Genomic DNA, 17,193 nt, shown 5'->3' on the forward strand with positions numbered 1-17,193 from the left:
TATCGGATAAAATCCTGACATTGAAGCCACTTCTTCTCATGGCTTTATCCTCCCTCAAGAGAGTTGGGGATTTACAGGCTCTTTCTGTTTCACCCTCATGCATGGAATTTGCACCAGGCTCTGTGAAGGTGCTGCTGCGGCCCAGGCCTAACTATGTTCCTAAGGTCGCATCTAACCCTTTTCGCTTTCAGCAAGTGGTTCTGGAAGCTTTTTCGCCTGCCGAGGCCGGGTCAGGAGATCTAAGTCTTTGCCCTGTGAGAGCTTTAAAGACTTATGTGGATCGCACAGCTCCTTGGCGTGGTTCTGACCAGCTGTTTGTCTGCTTTGGACATAAAAGTAAGGGCCATGCAGTTACAAAACAGCGCATGTCCCATTGGCTGGTGGAGGCGATTTCTTTGGCCTATGAGGCGCGCGGACTCGCTTCGCCCTTAGGGGTTAAGGCTCATTCCACTCGAGCTGTAGCTTCTTCTCAAGCTTTTCTCAGTGGCTCTTCTATGGATGATATCTGTGCTGCGGCAGGATGGTCCTCACCGAGCACTTTTATCAAATCCTACAGTCTGGATGTGAGGATGGCCCCTGGCTCCCGGGTTCTCTCCGCTTGAGCAGTTGCTTCCTCGGATCTCAGTTATCAGGTACGTCAGGCGTTTTGGTATATCGTTCCCATACGTGGTGACGTCACCGCAGCATCGAAGTGACCTATGATAGGGAACATCTCGGTTACGTATGTAACCTTGGTTCCCTGAATAGGGAACGAGATGCTGCGGTTCTGGCCGTTCCGTACCTTGATAACTCTTCATCTTCAGTCATGAAATCTGAGCGAAATGGCGCGCTGCACCCAGGTATATCATGCTCGCGCATGCGCAGGGTGGTGCTATGCGCCATTTGGCCAATAGGATTGGCGGGATGGTATAGGGCTTCAGACATTCGTCACACCAGAGGTGTTCCCATACGTGGTGACGTCACCGCAGCATCTCGTTCCCTATTCAGGGAACCAAGGTTACATACGTAACCGAGATGTTTTGTCGTTGAAGAAGGTTACCTTCCCGGATATGAACCTAATTAATATTCATAACGCCAACTGGGCGACACGCCTGCCTCCTAGCCAATCGGAGAACGTCCTCTGGCAGCGCGTCACGCCGCAGAGTTAATATTCATAAGCCAAGCCTCCTCCAAAACCCGCGTGACGTCACCGCCGCCGTCCGCAGAGCGACGGATTCAAACCGCGTGCGGAGCGTCTTTCTGCAGCAGCGACTGAAGGTCAGAGAGACGGACGCGACTGATCACCGGACCTGAAGGTAAACAGTCTTTTCTAAATGATGATGGTGATGATGATGATGATGATACGTTTGTGCTGCTGATACGGTCCCGTTATCACAACATTCTGCTGCCAAATGATGATGTGCATCAAGTGCTGATTAGACATTTAGATATTCGCAGTTAATGCCGCAGAAAATAAACGCGGTGATGAATATGAGTAAGTATTGACTGGTTGCATCCGGTCTGAATCCGGTGCTCCGCCCCAGCATCCCGCGCGCCGAGACTCGGATCAGAACCGCGGACAGAGCCGCTGCTATATTTATCCGGGCTTTGATGCTGTAAGCGGGTTTGGCTGATCTGGGTCACTTCATCTGCTGGACTCACATTATTACAGCGGGTCACGTGACGGATGGCTTCACGCATGACACGCGTCTTCATCCTCTTCATACCAGGATGCAGTCATTTAATACAGTGTTGTGTTCTACAATCAGAGATGCGTCTGACTCACTGTAATTACTCAGCTCACCACGTTGGCTAGGGTTTGTTTTGATAAATGTTAGGACAAAACATTGTTATAGTGCTGTTTATGGAATGTTCATGTAAGTGATATGTGACCCTGGACCATAAAAAATATCATAACGGACAGTTTTTTTTTAAAATTGAAATTTATGTATCATCTGAAAGCTGAATAAATAAGTTTGTTAGGACAATCTGAGGGTGCAAAATATCTAAATATTGAAAAAAAAAAAAAAAAAAAAATATATATATATATATATATATATATATATATATATATATATATATATATATATATATAAAAATAGGTGTTATGATATATTTACAGTATTAAATTTACAAAATATATTCATGGAACATGATCTTAATATCTTAATGATTTTTGGCGTATAAGAAAAATTTATAATTTTGACCCTTACAACGTATTGTTGTCTATTACTACAGATATACTGCTTTTGTGACACAGGGACACATATAATGTTAAGAGAAAACAACATTCTCAAATCATCATTATGATGTCATTTGTGTTTGAGAATTTTTTTTTAGCTTTTAAATTATAACCTAAATTTGTACCTGGGTTCCCAGCTAGGAAACATTGCTAGAAGGTTCTCTCAAAGATACAAACAAACGTTCTTCCAGTAAAATTAACAACAGAACATTCACAGTTATCCGGTCTTCCTGAAACCTTTTAGTTGGATGTTCATCTGATTTTGTTTATGCTATATTTTAAGGTGGCCTTGTTACACATATTCCATGCACTAACTATTATAATAAGAATTAATTATGCACAAATAAATGGAAGTCAAAGCCAAACCCTAATCCTAGCCATATATTAAATAGTTTATTATTAGCAATTAATATTACTCAGCACGTAAATGTAATGTAATTAAACTGTAACAAGGACACCTTAAAATAAAAAGTAACTGTTACTTCTTCAAAACATTCAAAAGTAACGTTTCCACGATACAAAACGATCAAATGGAATTTTCCTTTAATGTTTTTAGAGCATTCAAAAAAAAAAAAACTGAAAACTGTAATGTTTTCAGAACTCAGAGAGAACGTTAGCACAACGTTCTCACAGCATGTTTGTTCTCCGGACACATTAGCGGACAGAAACACACTGAGCATGTGCGTCTCAATCCACCCCAGAACTCCAGTTTTCTCTGTGTTGTGCTGATAAGAAGAATGTAAGACTGGTGCGGGTCAAACATCACGCTGTGCAACACAGGAGACGCCCATCCTCAATATTTTAGGACTTCATCTGGTCAAGTACTTCGTTTATGAAGCTCTTTAGGTTTCACTGAGCAGAAACGAGCATGCATGCTTCCACAAACGCTTTCAGGTGAGTTTGTCACTCGTTGATCTCTGAACATGCTCATGCTTCAGGAGTTTAAGGAAGATGCACTGCTATTATTTCCATGAGGAGAGATGTCTCAGAACCTGACACATCACACTGTTATTAGTCTGTGACTGACTTGTTTTCCAGTAAAACATGGTCATTAGAGAATATACACCAGCTATTAATATGTATTTTTCTCACTGTAAGCATGAATGATTGCAGTTTTTGTGCAGCGCAGGAGCAAACATGGGTAATTCAGGACCAGTAGGTGAAAGGTCACGATTATGTCTCAGAAACGATGAACCCTGTAAACCTGAAATTGAAACTGAAATATAAACATGGCTCTCTTATGGCTAGTTATAGAATATGAAGGAAAAAACTGCTCAGTTTGGTGCACATGCTGATATTTCTATGATGAAATTCTGTTGCTTGTAATGTAAATCAGTGAGATCTTATACAACATATACTGACATCTCTCCAGTAATGAGATGAGATGTAACACAGTGACTGAGAGCTGGAGAAATCAAGGCTCCTCAGAAGATGTGAGATGTTCTGGAGGCTTGTGAAGATCATTCCTCCGCTGAGGAACAGTGAAAGTAAAGCTTCTGGAAACAAACGCTCCTCAAAACAGGCTCTAAAACATGATTGGTGGAGAATCAAGTAAAGCTGAGCTGCTTCAGTCCAGGAAGAGTTCATCTGGAGATATTACTGACCTTATTCTGACCTTTACTTGATCAAATCAGACAAGATCTGACACCAGAAGCTCGAGATGAAGCTGGATAAGACATGACATGCAGTAGATTTTACCTTTTACCAGAGGAAAATCTCTTTTAATGCAAGTTATTGTCCAGACGGCGATCAGTTTCCAGTGGCGTCTCTCTTTATCTGCTCATTCCTTCAAAGAGAAGCCGGTCTGTGTGCATTATGTACGTTTCTGTTATGATATCTCAGATGTTTGTGAAGTTAAATAACAGAGGTGGTCTCCCGCAGCGCTCTCTCTCTCTGACGTTATTGTTTCTCGGTCTTTCTTTGGGTGGGAAACTCTATCTTGTTTTTGCACTTCAGGTTTCTTGGGCTTCAAACACAAATGGGAACAGACAGCAGGTCTTTCCTCTCATTCAGACCTGCTCAGCTGATGTTAAATCAACGCTCTGATGAATAAATATTGTTGGAGATCAGAGGCATGAATCAAGTTAGTTCACAGCTGGAGTTACTCTCACCAGCGCTGGGTCTGACCTTTTACCTACAATGAACGAAATCTGCTGAAGAACTATTTTCACTTGACTAGAAATGCCACTAACACCTCGAATTAACTGTGATATTTCGAAATTGCAAAAGTGAAATGGTGTTCCAGTAACGTTTACAACTGTTGTATCAAGAAGAAAGATCAGCTTCTCGTCTATGGTTTTTATATTATACACTTATTTAAAAGACGAACACATAATTGAGTTTCCCAGATAACAGGGAGTGTTCTCAGAACATTCTTGTAAGGGTTTGAACAAATGTTCTTCCTGTAACATTAATAGAATGTTCATTCAAAGTCAAATCAAGTCTTTAGTAACATTTGTAACGTTTTTTTTTTAAATGTAACTAGTTTCAGAATGTTCAGTGGACGCTAAAAACGTTCTCAGAACGTTCAAAAATGATAACATGCAATGTTCCTACAATCAAGAAAAAACCTTTGTAGAACATTTAAAAAACGGGACATTTAGATTTTTTTTTTATATATAAGTAACTGAAACAAAAATTTGAACTACGATTTGTTTTTATTTCAGCTAGTTGCCAAGGCAACAGTTCTCATTTAAATGTAGTTTAAACTGATGTACAAATTAATTATAATTTAAACTATATAGAGATACAAGCAATAAAAACTACTAAAAATTCCAGATACACAACAAAATTACGCAAACTTAAAATAAAATTAAAATAGAAAATAGAAAAATAAAATTTGTTTCAGAAATGTAATAAGAATACAGGTTTTACTAGCTGGGTCACACTGTGAAGAGTTAATTTGTGGTGAAGTGAAGAAACCTTTTAAGTGTTTAAGGTGTGAACTGTATTCTGGGAATTTTCCAGCAGTTTCGCGTGATCATGAATGTCCTCGGCACAGTCTGTGAGTTTGGAAATATCAAACTAGGACAGATGGAGGCCTTGAAAACAGCCTGATACATACAGTCAACATTTTCACAATGCATGGGATATGACTGTGTCTGAATAGTGCTTTAGACACTGTACAACTGTAGAGAAATCATGGCCTGAAGATGAGGAAGGCCATCTCATTAAATATTCATGAGGCAGCACTCACGCTTCAAACACACTGCGACCTTCAAGCTGAAGGAGAACAGAGACCTCAAAGCTCTCGTAACGTCTTACTGAGTCTCGTTCAGTCAGCGCAAGTCTCTGCCGTCAGCCAATCACATCCTCAGCCTCAGCTTCTGATTGGATCAGATGAATCACCACTGTAAACAAGACGTGTGATTGGTTAAGAATTTGAGCACAATGAGAGGCTGAACAAATGCCATTTGTTTTATAACAAAATATTTAAACAAGTCATTTATTGTACATAAAAAAATTTTTTTTTTTAGAAAAATATAGTTTCGACATTGAGAAAAGGACTTTACGATGAAAGCCTGTTTACACCACAGAATAAAACAATTAAAAACAAGTAAAAAGAGTTTTCACTTATGACTGAGAAATAAGTAAATAAATAATAATTGTGAGATATAAAATTGTAATTCTGACTTGTTTCAGCATTTTAAGTATAAATCTCACAGTTTTAACTTTTTCTCAGAATTTAAAGTTTAAATCTTACATTTTCTTATATTTTCTGCCATGGAAAAGGAAATAAAAAGTAATTGTGATTTAATCCCTCAATTTTCACTTTTTTGTTTCTATTGTGAGTTTATATTGACATTTCTTCTCAGAATTGTAAGAAAAGAGACTGTAGATGAGTTTTGTTCTGGCATGTGTTTGCTGCAGCGCTTCTGTTAAAGGAGATAAACAGAAATAAGTCTATAAACGGAAATAAATAGGATCAAAAACAGATAAACTAAAGGAAGCCCCCTCCACCGTGCCACAAGTATAGGCCACGCTCATTTTTGTGTCACTCAATGCATTTTATTTCTTTTCTTTCTGTCTTAATTTGATTAAATCCATCTGATCGCACACACAAACATTAGTTCGAGCGTTGCCTGGCATTTCAGCCATTCATCATTAAACTAAAATGCAGTCAACCAAACATAAGTTACACAGTTTATTTTAAAGCTCCGCTGTAAAGTCAGCGTGCAGCGCCCAAACAAACATTTCTGCACATGTTAAGGATTTTACACGGATATTAGAAACACGAGTGAAGTATAAAGCCATGTTTAGGCTACATAATGAATAATAGTCAAGCAAACAAATGTTACAAACATTTGGAAAGATTCTTGTGGTATGAGCCCAGTGCAGTTTCAGTTTTCCTTCACATTTGTATGCTGTTTATAATGAATGCAGCTGTAGACTGATAAATGAGGCCCATTGAAATATGAGTTTAATAACTGATATCAGCATGCAGTGATATCATCATTCACAATAACTTTGCAGGAAGGTTATTTGGATTTGAAGAGCGCAGCTAAAAACAAAAGCTTATCTAACACAGGGCTTTAGTTCTGGGGTGTTAATATCACATGAGCACTGTGTGTGTGTGTGTGTGTGTGTGTGGGTTTCTGACACGTTTGGCTTCAGAAGTGAAATACCACATGATAGGAATCGCACGAGTTTTGTTTGGTTTGTAAACAATGACTTAGTTACATGTGTAGCCCCGCCCACGTTTCCATGAACTCATGCAGTAGGAGGCGGGGCTTCATTAGCCAGTGACTGACAGCTGTAAACACTGTTGCCGTGGCGATGACTTGTGTTGTCTTTGATCCTGGGTGACTTTTAATCTCCTAAATCTCTCACACACTGTGATGGAAATGATGAAATATATGAAAGGAAGGGCAGACCAATCAAAATTCAGTATGCAAATAATTCTGAAAGTGTATTATGGAGCTGTTAAAAAGACACGGCACACCTTTAACTGAAACTGAGTCTAGATGTTATTGAAGATTTCCGGCATGGGATTAAAAAATGAAAAGGTAAATTAAACTTTTGTCTCACCGTTAATTCATTTTTGAGTTTAGATCTCATAATTCTGCCTTTCTTTTCTTACCGTTCAGGGTTTAAAGTGAGCTTTCTTTCCCACCATAAATTAAAAAAAGGTAATTGCGAGTTACTTTTTATCTTGTGGCTTTTTTATCTCAAATCTTTTTTTCTCAGAATTCTGCTTTTATATCTGACTATCATAATTCTGAGGATTTTCTATAACATATATATACAATTATTCAATTTTACAGCTCAATATATAAAATTGTAAATTTATATATTTTTATACATATATATATATATATCCAACTGTTTTTGGCATATATACAGATAAATATATATATATAGATTTTTTTTTAATCTGAAAAACATCATAATACAACTAAATGTCCATTTTAGTGCAGCTGGTTCTGTATTCTTTGCCAGAATGTGTTTATGATGAAACAAAAGGCGTGAAAAGCATCTATTTTGACTCTCTCTCTTTTATGTCTGTTTGGTTTTAATTAACGCTCATTTCCAGACGGCTCGTTCCACCCAGAGCTGCTATATCTGTTCTCTCTCTCCACCCACCAGAGACTAAAAACAGAAGCCCGTGTTATTTCTGCAGGATTCCAGTAAAAAAATAATACAACACCTGTTATCAGACAGGTTTCCAGAACACTCGCTCTGGTCTCTCATTGGTCAGTCGGACAGATAGTCCCGCCCCCCACTCTCACACCATTGGTTGAATGTCACAGCTGTAATATAGTGTGATCTGGTCTCTGTGTCTCCTGCAGTGATATCCAGGGTTCACGATGCCTCCACCTGTCGGACCCCCAGCAGTGCCGCCTCCAGATGGTGGGTGGGGCTGGGCTGTGGTGGGCGGGGCCTTCATCTCCATCGGGTTCTCTTACGCCTTCCCGAAGGCCACCACCGTGTTCTTCAAAGACATCCAGAGGATCTTCAACGCCTCGTACAGCGAGGTGGCCTGGATCTCCTCCATCATGCTGGCCGTCATGTACGCAGGAGGTAAAATATTAACAAAGTCTTTTTAAAATAAATTAGTAGTTATCCAATAGTTATAGTTATAGCAAGTGCCAGACATTTCAACTTCTATTCATCTGTGAATCCTGAAAAATAAAATGTATCACTGTTTCCTCAACACTGATAATAATCAGAAATGTGATGCTGAAAATTCAGCTTTGATCACAGAAATCAATTACAGTTTAACAGAGATTCACATAGAAAACAGCTGTTTTAAATAGTAATAATATTTCACAATTTTTACTGTATTTCTTTATCAAATGGCATTGGGTTTTGGCATCACGTAAAGGTCATGTCGACACGCTGTAGTTGATTGACTCAGAACCCATTTCAGTCAAAGTCTAATGAAATTCATTAGTTGATTAATTAAATTAACACACGTCCAGAACAAACTGCCCGGTGTCACACGTCACACAGCTCTCTCCTAAATTAAATCAGCATGATTTATCATTAACATGTAGATCTGACCTTAACATGCTGGAGTACACACACACACACACACACACTCAGCTGTGCTTCTCATTTAGCTCTGGACATCATTAGTGGAAGCAAAACTCCCATGATGCATCTGCATTATAAGACTTGAAGTAAGACGTTCCGTCTGAGAGAACGTTGTTTCTCTCATGTTGCTCTCAAAACACTCTCTGCTCAAGATCAATGAATCTAATCCACTTTACCCTCGAGACACACGAGTGTGTGTGTGTGTGTGTGTGTGTGTGTGTGTGGAAGGCCAGTGAACTTGAGCTGTATTATAGAGGACAGAAGATTTCATTTCATTCCTGTAACCTACACCACACACATTTTTGTATTTTTTTTAAGAAATTATCACTTTAATTAAAAGTGACAGTACAGACATTTATAATGTTCCCAAAGATTTCGGTTTCCAATAAATTGTTTTACTTTTTTAACTTTCTGTGCATCTGTGAATCCTGAAAAATCAAATGTATCACAGTTTCTACAAAAATATGAATGTGTTCAACATTGCTGATAATCAGAAATGTTTCTCGAGCAGTAAATCAGTATATTATAATGATTTCTGAAGATCATGTGACACTGAAGACTGGAGGAATGATGTCTGGCTGCAGTGCTTCTGTTCAGGACTGTGACACTGTGTGTTTTCACGCTGAGGATCATGGGAAGCCTGAGTGACTGCATGTTAATGAGATCTGCCCTTCAGATCAGAAGCCAGAGGCGCTTTATGAGCTAAAGGAGGTGCTGGTCTGACCTGATTTTAACCACAAACACACACCTGATGATCTACAACACCGATCTTTGACAGAACAACATCTGACAGCTTATGACGCAAAAAAAAAAAAAAACTACCAAAATAGTCTTGACTTTCGAGCTTCCTGATTAGGATGTTTAATCTATTAGCAGTGAAAAAGTAATTTTAAAATTTCAGATAGTTGCCAAGGAAACATTTCAAATTTTACTTCGATTTAACTTTATGTACTAAATTAACTGAGAAAAAAAAAAATCCAATTACTTACATTTTAAAAGATATTTTCCTTGCTTAATCCAGGAACTAAAAAAAAATAAAAAAAATTAATTATATATATATATATATATATATATATATATATATATATATATATATATATATATATATATATATATATATATATAATAAATTCACATTTCAGTGACAATAAAAATCACATTGCTATTTTGGTATCATAGTGATGCAAACAAGAAACCATAGAGCAGAGCTTAGATACTCATTGACCGCCGACTCTGAAGCAGACCAAGTGCCAGGCAGGTAGAACCAATGCCAAGACTCACAGACACAGGTCAGGAACTCAAACACAAAGAGATAAGACGGGACGATGCTCCACAGGAGCATAATTACCAACTTAAACCAACTGAATGACACTAAATGACCACAAACTGACAAGATAATAGGGCACTATAAATAGGAAGGAAAACACACGAGGGACAGGTGAGCACAATTAGACAAACAAGGCTAACAAGAGGGTGTGGTAAAGAGGAAACGAGGAGGGGCTAAGGAAGCACATGGCCAAGAAAATAATCAACTAAACCATGTGCTGACACAAGACAGAGACAAGAAGCAACAACCCAAGACAAACAGAGTATCAGAATAAAACCTTGACAGTATATGTGTCTACTGTGTATATTTATACAGTAAATCGTTTAAAAATATTTACATGCATTCTTATATTTTATATTATATATAAATATATTTGACATAAACAAAATATATTTTTAATGAATATATACATGCATGTGTTTGTATTCACATTTACGCACATATATTATGTAAACAAAAACTTTTATTTTAAATGTGATTGATAGCTTGATTAGTTATTGCTGTACATCATGTTCAACTAAATGGCAGCTAGCTCAATATTTTAATAAGTGAGTAAAATAACTGGCTTAAATATTAAAGTTTTCTGTATTTTATTTGTATTTTATTTTTTTATGGTTTAATTAATGTAATAGCCCTGGCTGATTGTGTTTTTTCACTGGGTTTCCGCTGCTGTTCTGTGTTTCAGGTCCCATCAGCAGTATTCTGGTGAACACCTACGGCTGTCGTCCCATCATGATTTTGGGAGGATTTCTGTGCGCCATCGGGATGATCAGCGCCTCGTTCTGCAACAGCGTCCTGCAGCTCTACATCTGCATCGGCGTCATCGGAGGTGAGCGTTTACAGCGACTCACAATCAGTTTCCAAACGGCTTGAAATGCTTGAGTTCTTCTTACAATTTGGGATCATGAATGTGACTCGTACAGGGTTCTTACGCGGTTTGGAAAAGTATGGAAAAAAGAAAGCAGAGTATGAAAAATAAATATTTGCATTTACAGATTTTTTTTTTTTATAATCGAGAATTAAGAAATGGCAGCTGTTTAGTGATGTCATTATGCAAAATGCAGGTTATAGGTATATTGGGTTTCCTCTCTCAATATTCTTAGCACCTTATTACAGGACCTTTGCAAAAATACAAAAATATAAAGACTTTTATTTCAACATGAGAAACAATAAATGTTTTAAATAAAAATATTACTATATGATTATATACTAAATTTTAACACAACAGGACTTCTTTTTTTTTTATATGTAAATAACACAAATGGAGGATGTTAATTTTCAACACAACATATTTTGCGTATTTTTTGTCTCCCAACAAGCTACAATAAAATATGACACATAAAAATAAATAAAAATCTTTAGTGTTTTTTTTTTTGTAGAGTTGATTTTTGGCGATTTGTATGGAAACCAATCAGGGTCAGAATAACACAAATGGAGGAACTAATTTTCAAAACAACATTTTATATATTTTTATTTTTACTACAAAAGAAGCTACAATAGAAGCTTTACATAAAAAAAAAAAAATCTTGATTTTTGGCGATATGTATGGAAGCCAATCGGGGTCAGAATAACACAAATGGAGGAAGTAATTTTCAACACAACATATTTACAAAAAAAACTTTTTTTTTACTACAATAGAAGCTACAAAATAAGTTTTATATAAAAAAAAGTCTTGATTTTTGGCGATTTGTATGGAAGCCAATCGGGGTCTGAATAATATACCATTGGATGTATGCATATGAATGAATGCTACCATTTTTTGGGTTATAACTCATTTGATTCAGAAGTCAGCCAGTATCCCACAATGCCGTCTGCCATCTCATTTCCTCTCACAGGCTTCGGTCTGGCCTTCAACCTCCAGCCGGCGCTTACGATGATCGGCAAGTATTTCTACAAGAAGCGTCCCATCGCTAACGGCTTCGCCATGGCCGGCAGTCCCGTGTTCCTCAGCACGCTAGCGCCGCTCAACCAGTATCTGATCAATGAGTACGGATGGAGGGGAAGCTTCCGGATCCTCGGAGCGCTCCTGCTCAACTGCTGCGTGGCCGGAGCGCTCATGAGGCCCCTGAAGGCCCCGCCGAACCCAGCCGGAGCGCTGGAGGAGAAACCACCGACGGTTAAAGGTGACCCTTTCTACAAGATATAAAATAACTCTCTGGTGTCCCCAGAGTGTGTCTGTGAAGTCTTAACTCAAAATACCCCACAGATCATTTTTTATAGCTTGTTAAATGTGCAACTTTTATGCCGTTTCGGTGCTTGTCCCTTTAAATGCTAATGAGCTAACGCTAACCCAGGAAATTTCTATCGCTGCAGCTGAATAAACAGAAGATTTAACAACTTTAACTGATTCAGTGTGACTAATAAAACACAGAATTATACATGATTTATCAGAGTCCTTATTATTATAATTTTCATTATTATAAAGCATGCAATAATGCAGTGTCTTTATCACGGCTTAGAATACTATGAAATATGTCGCGTGCCTTATTTTTTTTTGCATAGCTAGTCAGAGAACTACGGCTCTGTGTAGTTAATGCTGCTTCATCTGAAAGCACGTGATGGAGATTCAGAACTGAGATGATTATAAATGTGTTTTTTGCACAATAGGTCCCCAGACGGAGAAGAGCACGGCCTGGCAGACGGTCAATAAGTATCTGGATCTGTCGCTCTTCAAACACCGCGGATTCCTCATCTACCTGTCGGGAAACGTCATCATGTTCTTGGGCTTCTTCGCGCCGATTGTCTTCCTCTCATCGTATGCGAAAGACAATGGCGTGGACGAGTATCAAGCGGCCTTCCTGCTGTCCATCCTGGCTTTCGTGGACATGTTCGCTCGGCCGTCTATGGGTCTGCTGGCGAACTCACGCTGGGTTCGGCCGAGGATCCAGTACTTCTTCAGCTTCGCCGTGCTTTATAACGGCGTGTGTCACCTGCTGTGTCCGCTGGTGGAGAGCTACACCGGGATGGTGGTGTACGCCGTCTTCTTCGGCTTCGCCTTCGGGATGGTGAGCGCGGTCCTGTTCGAGACGCTGATGGACCTGGTGGGAGCGCAGCGCTTCTCCAGCGCCGTGGGGCTCACCACCATCGTGGAGTGCTGTCCGGTGCTCATCGGGCCGCCGCTGGCAGGTGATAAAATAAGATGAAACACGAATATAAATATTAATATTAAGTGAAAAGCATAAACATTTAAAATACTGAAAATGACTTAAATTAAAACTGAAATAAAAATACATGTCTGGTGCTTATCGGACTAGCGCTGGCGGGATAAAAAAAAAAAAAAAATTTAATATTATTTTTAAAACATAAAAATTAAAAATACTGAAAATGGCTAAAATTAAAATAATTAAAACTGTAATAAGAAATAAATTTGTTGTGCTCATCGGACCACAAGAAAAATATAAATAATTAAAATTACTACAATTAAAAATGAAATAAGAATACATGCCTGGTGCACATCGTACTGCTTAAATAAAATATTCAATATATATATTTATATATAATATATTTATATAATATTTAATATAAATATTAAAGAGAAAAATAATTAAAATATTAATATTTGATTTAAAACTTGAAATAAAAAACTATAAATTAAAGCTAAATAATATTAAAAAGTACTAAATCTAATACAAATTACAAAAGCACATCAGAGTTATTACGTAAATATAATCAAATTAAAAACTTTTTATTTACTTTTACCAAGGCTAGTTACCAAGTTTAATTTTGTTTTTAAAAATAATAAAAATGACAAAAAATTACCATAACTAAGAATTACAAATTAAAACATTTATATATATATTTATATATATATATATATAAAATAAAATGATAACTATTAAAATAAAAGCTATTTTATTAAAATTAATCAAATAAATAATGCTAAAGTAACAATGGTTCTGTATCTGTTTCTTCCATAAACTTTAAAAACACTAAAAGTCAGTGCTGTACACTTCTTTAATTGTCTTTCCCTCTTTGTTTAGATTTCTAAACTCTGTTTCTGAACACCACATTTCTTTCATGTTTACACGTATATCTGTAAATGTGTCTGTAATCCTGTAATTAACACATGGCATTGATTTGCAGGGAAGTTAGTGGACATCACAAAGAACTACAAGTACATGTACCTGTGCTGCGGGTCGGTGGTCGTCCTGTCCAGCATCTGGCTCTTCATCGGCAACTTCATCAACTATCGTCTGCTGGAGCGCGAACGCAAGCAGGAGGAGACGCACAAACACGGCGAGGAGCAGACGGAGACCCACGCAGACGCAGACGCAGACGATGAAGCCGCGCAGCAGCTCTGCGAGAACAAAGATGGTGTGCTGCAGCGAGAAACCAACATCTGAACAGCTCTACAAACTCTGAACACTGCCGAAGCTGGAGAGGCTTCATTAGACCGATCACAGCAGGTCAACGCTAGGACTGAGAGATAAACCGAGAAGTGATTCAGCATCGATTCTGAGATTTTGCTTCCAACACAAAATAAACAAAATATTAATTACTTTTTAACTTGCATAATTCAGACTTTTTTTTAAAATATTTATATAAACTTGGAATTCTGAAGAAAAAAAAGAAGGTAAAATTAAATCAAAACTCAAAAATACAAATTCAGAATTTTAAGTTGTAAATCTTGCATTTTTGCAATTTTGAGTTTAAATCTCTTGATATCTCATAATTTGAGTTTGAGTCTCATAATTTGAGTTTAAGTCTCATAATTTGAGTTTAAGTCTCATAATTTGAGTTTGAGTCTCATAATTTGAGTTTAAGTCTCATAATTTGAGTTTAAGTCTCATAATTTGAGTTTGAGTCTCATAATTTGAGTTTGAGTCTCATAATTTGAGTTTAAGTCTCATAATTTGAGTTTGAGTCTCATAATTTGAGTTTAAATCTCATAATTTGAGTTTAAATCTCATAATTTTGAGTTTAAGTCTCATAATTTGAGTTTAAATCTCATAATTTTGAGTTTGAGTCTCATAATTTGAGTTTGAGTCTCATAATTTGAGTTTAAATCTCATAATTTGAGTTTAAATCTCATAATTTTGAGTTTAAGTCTCATAATTTGAGTTTAAGTCTCATAATTTTGAGTTTAAGTCTCATAATTTGAGTTTGAGTCTCATAATTTGAGTTTAAATCTCATAATTTTGAGTTTAAGTCTCATAATTTGAGTTTAAATCTCATAATTTGAGTTTGAGTCTCATAATTTGAGTTTAAATCTCATAATTTGAGTTTAAATCTCATAATTTTGAGTTTAAGTCTCATAATTTGAGTTTAAATCTCATAATTTTGAGTTTGAGTCTCATAATTTGAGTTTGAGTCTCATAATTTGAGTTTAAATCTCATAATTTGAGTTTAAATCTCATAATTTTGAGTTTAAGTCTCATAATTTGAGTTTAAGTCTCATAATTTTGAGTTTAAGTCTCATAATTTGAGTTTGAGCCTCATAATTTGAGTTTAAATCTCATAATTTTGAGTTTAAGTCTCATAATTTGAGTTTAAATCTCATAATTTTGAGTTTAAGTCTCATAATTTGAGTTTAAGTCTCATAATTTGAGTTTGAGTCTCATAATTTTGAGTTTAAGTCTCATAATTTGAGTTTAAGTCTCATAATTTGAGTTTGAGTCTCATAATTTTGAGTTTAAGTCTCATAATTTGAGTTTAAGTCTCATAATTTTGAGTTTAAGTCTCATAATTTGAGTTTAAGTCTCATAATTTGAGTTTGAGTCTCATAATTTTGAGTTTAAGTCTCATAATTTGAGTTTGAGTCTCATAATTTTGAGTTTAAGTCTCATAATTTGAGTTTAAGTCTCATAATTTGAGTTTAAGTCTCATAATTGATAATCTCAGAATTGATTCCAGAGAGAATCACGATTGATTCAGAAGAACCGATCCATGAATCGATTCTGCATCGATTTATCATCGCAGCCCAGATAAACGCGCACTTTGATATAGACAGCCTTAATAGCTTGGTATATGGTCATTTCTCGAGGCTCGGGTTCGGCAAACGTCCGTGTTTGAGCTCATTTGAGTGTGTTTTACACGTTAAGCTGCTGGCGCCTGCAATCTGACTGAATGTAAATCTGTATGTGTTTCTGATGTACAAATTTCGTTCCAGACCAAAATCACTTCTGAGGATCTTTACCAAATCTAGAGCTTGAAGCAATATGATTTCCACCACCGTCCTCAGGGCAAACACTCGTTCAGTTCTGTATTTTTGAGTTTCAGTTTGAGAGTGCCACTAACAATACACTCCAGCTCGTGATGTGTTGCCTTAAATATAATATAAGCGTCTACTCTTCTAAAGCCCCTTCACACCAAGAACGATTAACACACTCTCTTCTGCTGCTTTATATTCTCCAGCTTGTTACAGCAGGATGGATTCAATTCTGTATCTTTTGTAACTGTATTTAAGTTCTAAATCTTGCATTTTGAGTTTAAATCTTGCAACTTTTTCTTGCAAATTTCTTTATTCTGTGACACGAGCAAGCTTCCATAGAAATGCATCTTAAATTCTAATGCCAGCATTGTTATCTTGTAGAGTTGCATTGCTTTTTTATTTTTATTTAAAGCACATGTAAAGTATGAATGCATAAATATGAAATGTTTGTTCATGCTTTTATGTTTATGAGCACCAGATGTATTATTATTATTATTATTATTAAATTATTATCTTTACTGTAGTACAGATTCATTATAATGCTGGAATGAAGATGTGCTATTTATAGCATGTAAATAACTAACAACGCTAATGTTATTATTTAATGTGATGGTTATGTTCTGTATTGTATATTTTTTAACATTTGTTGTAATGTTTGTCAGGAGATGCTAAAACCAAACTGCCACTAAAACACACTCTTCATTCACACACACGCTGTTATAATTATTAGTGTTTTATTAGCCATTTTAACAACCATATTGTCTGCTTTCTTTTTGTATAAATGTTGAGTTCAACAAATGTAACGGGTTTAACTTTTATCTCTTACGTCACACTGATGTGACGTCATTCTGTATTCACTCCTTTGGTTCATAATTCTGGATGCAATGAATTTTAATTAAACCACAAAATTTGGAAAATGCCTCAAGATCTGTAACACGAATGAAATGATGTAAATTA

The 17,193-nt window shown here is 36.5% G+C and overlaps 1 protein-coding gene and 1 long non-coding RNA gene across 4 annotated transcripts; both read left to right on the forward strand.

Moving 5' to 3' along the window:
* Positions 1-1,165: 1,165 nt before the first annotated feature.
* Positions 1,166-14,612, forward strand: zgc:165507 (uncharacterized protein LOC561188 homolog). 3 transcript variants are annotated; one of them, XM_052554958.1, is made up of 7 exons: positions 1,221-1,295; positions 7,808-7,914; positions 8,011-8,242; positions 10,771-10,914; positions 11,921-12,208; positions 12,693-13,211; positions 14,169-14,612. In XM_052554958.1, the coding sequence occupies exons 3-7, from the start codon at positions 8,029-8,031 to the stop codon at positions 14,426-14,428; spliced, it is 1,425 nt and encodes a 474-aa protein (XP_052410918.1). In that variant the 5' UTR covers positions 1,221-1,295; positions 7,808-7,914; positions 8,011-8,028; the 3' UTR covers positions 14,429-14,612. The 3 variants fall into 3 exon arrangements, with proteins under 3 accessions (XP_052410916.1, XP_052410918.1, XP_052410917.1); XM_052554956.1 differs by lacking the exon at positions 7,808-7,914 and having other exon boundaries at positions 1,166-1,295; XM_052554957.1 differs by lacking the exons at positions 1,221-1,295; positions 7,808-7,914 and adding an exon at positions 2,874-3,115.
* A 412-nt stretch (positions 14,613-15,024) lies between these two features.
* On the forward strand, positions 15,025-17,193 carry LOC127956771 (uncharacterized). The gene is made up of 2 exons (XR_008153637.1): positions 15,025-15,756; positions 15,839-17,193. It is a non-coding gene; the product is annotated as an uncharacterized LOC127956771 (long non-coding RNA).

This window comes from Carassius gibelio, chromosome B4 (genome assembly GCF_023724105.1).
Source record: "Carassius gibelio isolate Cgi1373 ecotype wild population from Czech Republic chromosome B4, carGib1.2-hapl.c, whole genome shotgun sequence".
Classification (NCBI taxonomy): domain Eukaryota; kingdom Metazoa; phylum Chordata; class Actinopteri; order Cypriniformes; family Cyprinidae; genus Carassius; species Carassius gibelio.

Coding starts and splice junctions, on each gene's coding strand:
- zgc:165507 (XM_052554956.1), top strand. CDS start 8,029: ATGCCTCCACCTGTCGGACCCCCAGCAGTGCCGCCTCCAGATGGTGGG. Junction 8,243..10,770: donor GGCCGTCATGTACGCAGGAG/GTAAAATATTAA, acceptor TCTGTGTTTCAG/GTCCCATCAGCAGTATTCTG. Junction 10,915..11,920: donor CTGCATCGGCGTCATCGGAG/GTGAGCGTTTAC, acceptor TTCCTCTCACAG/GCTTCGGTCTGGCCTTCAAC.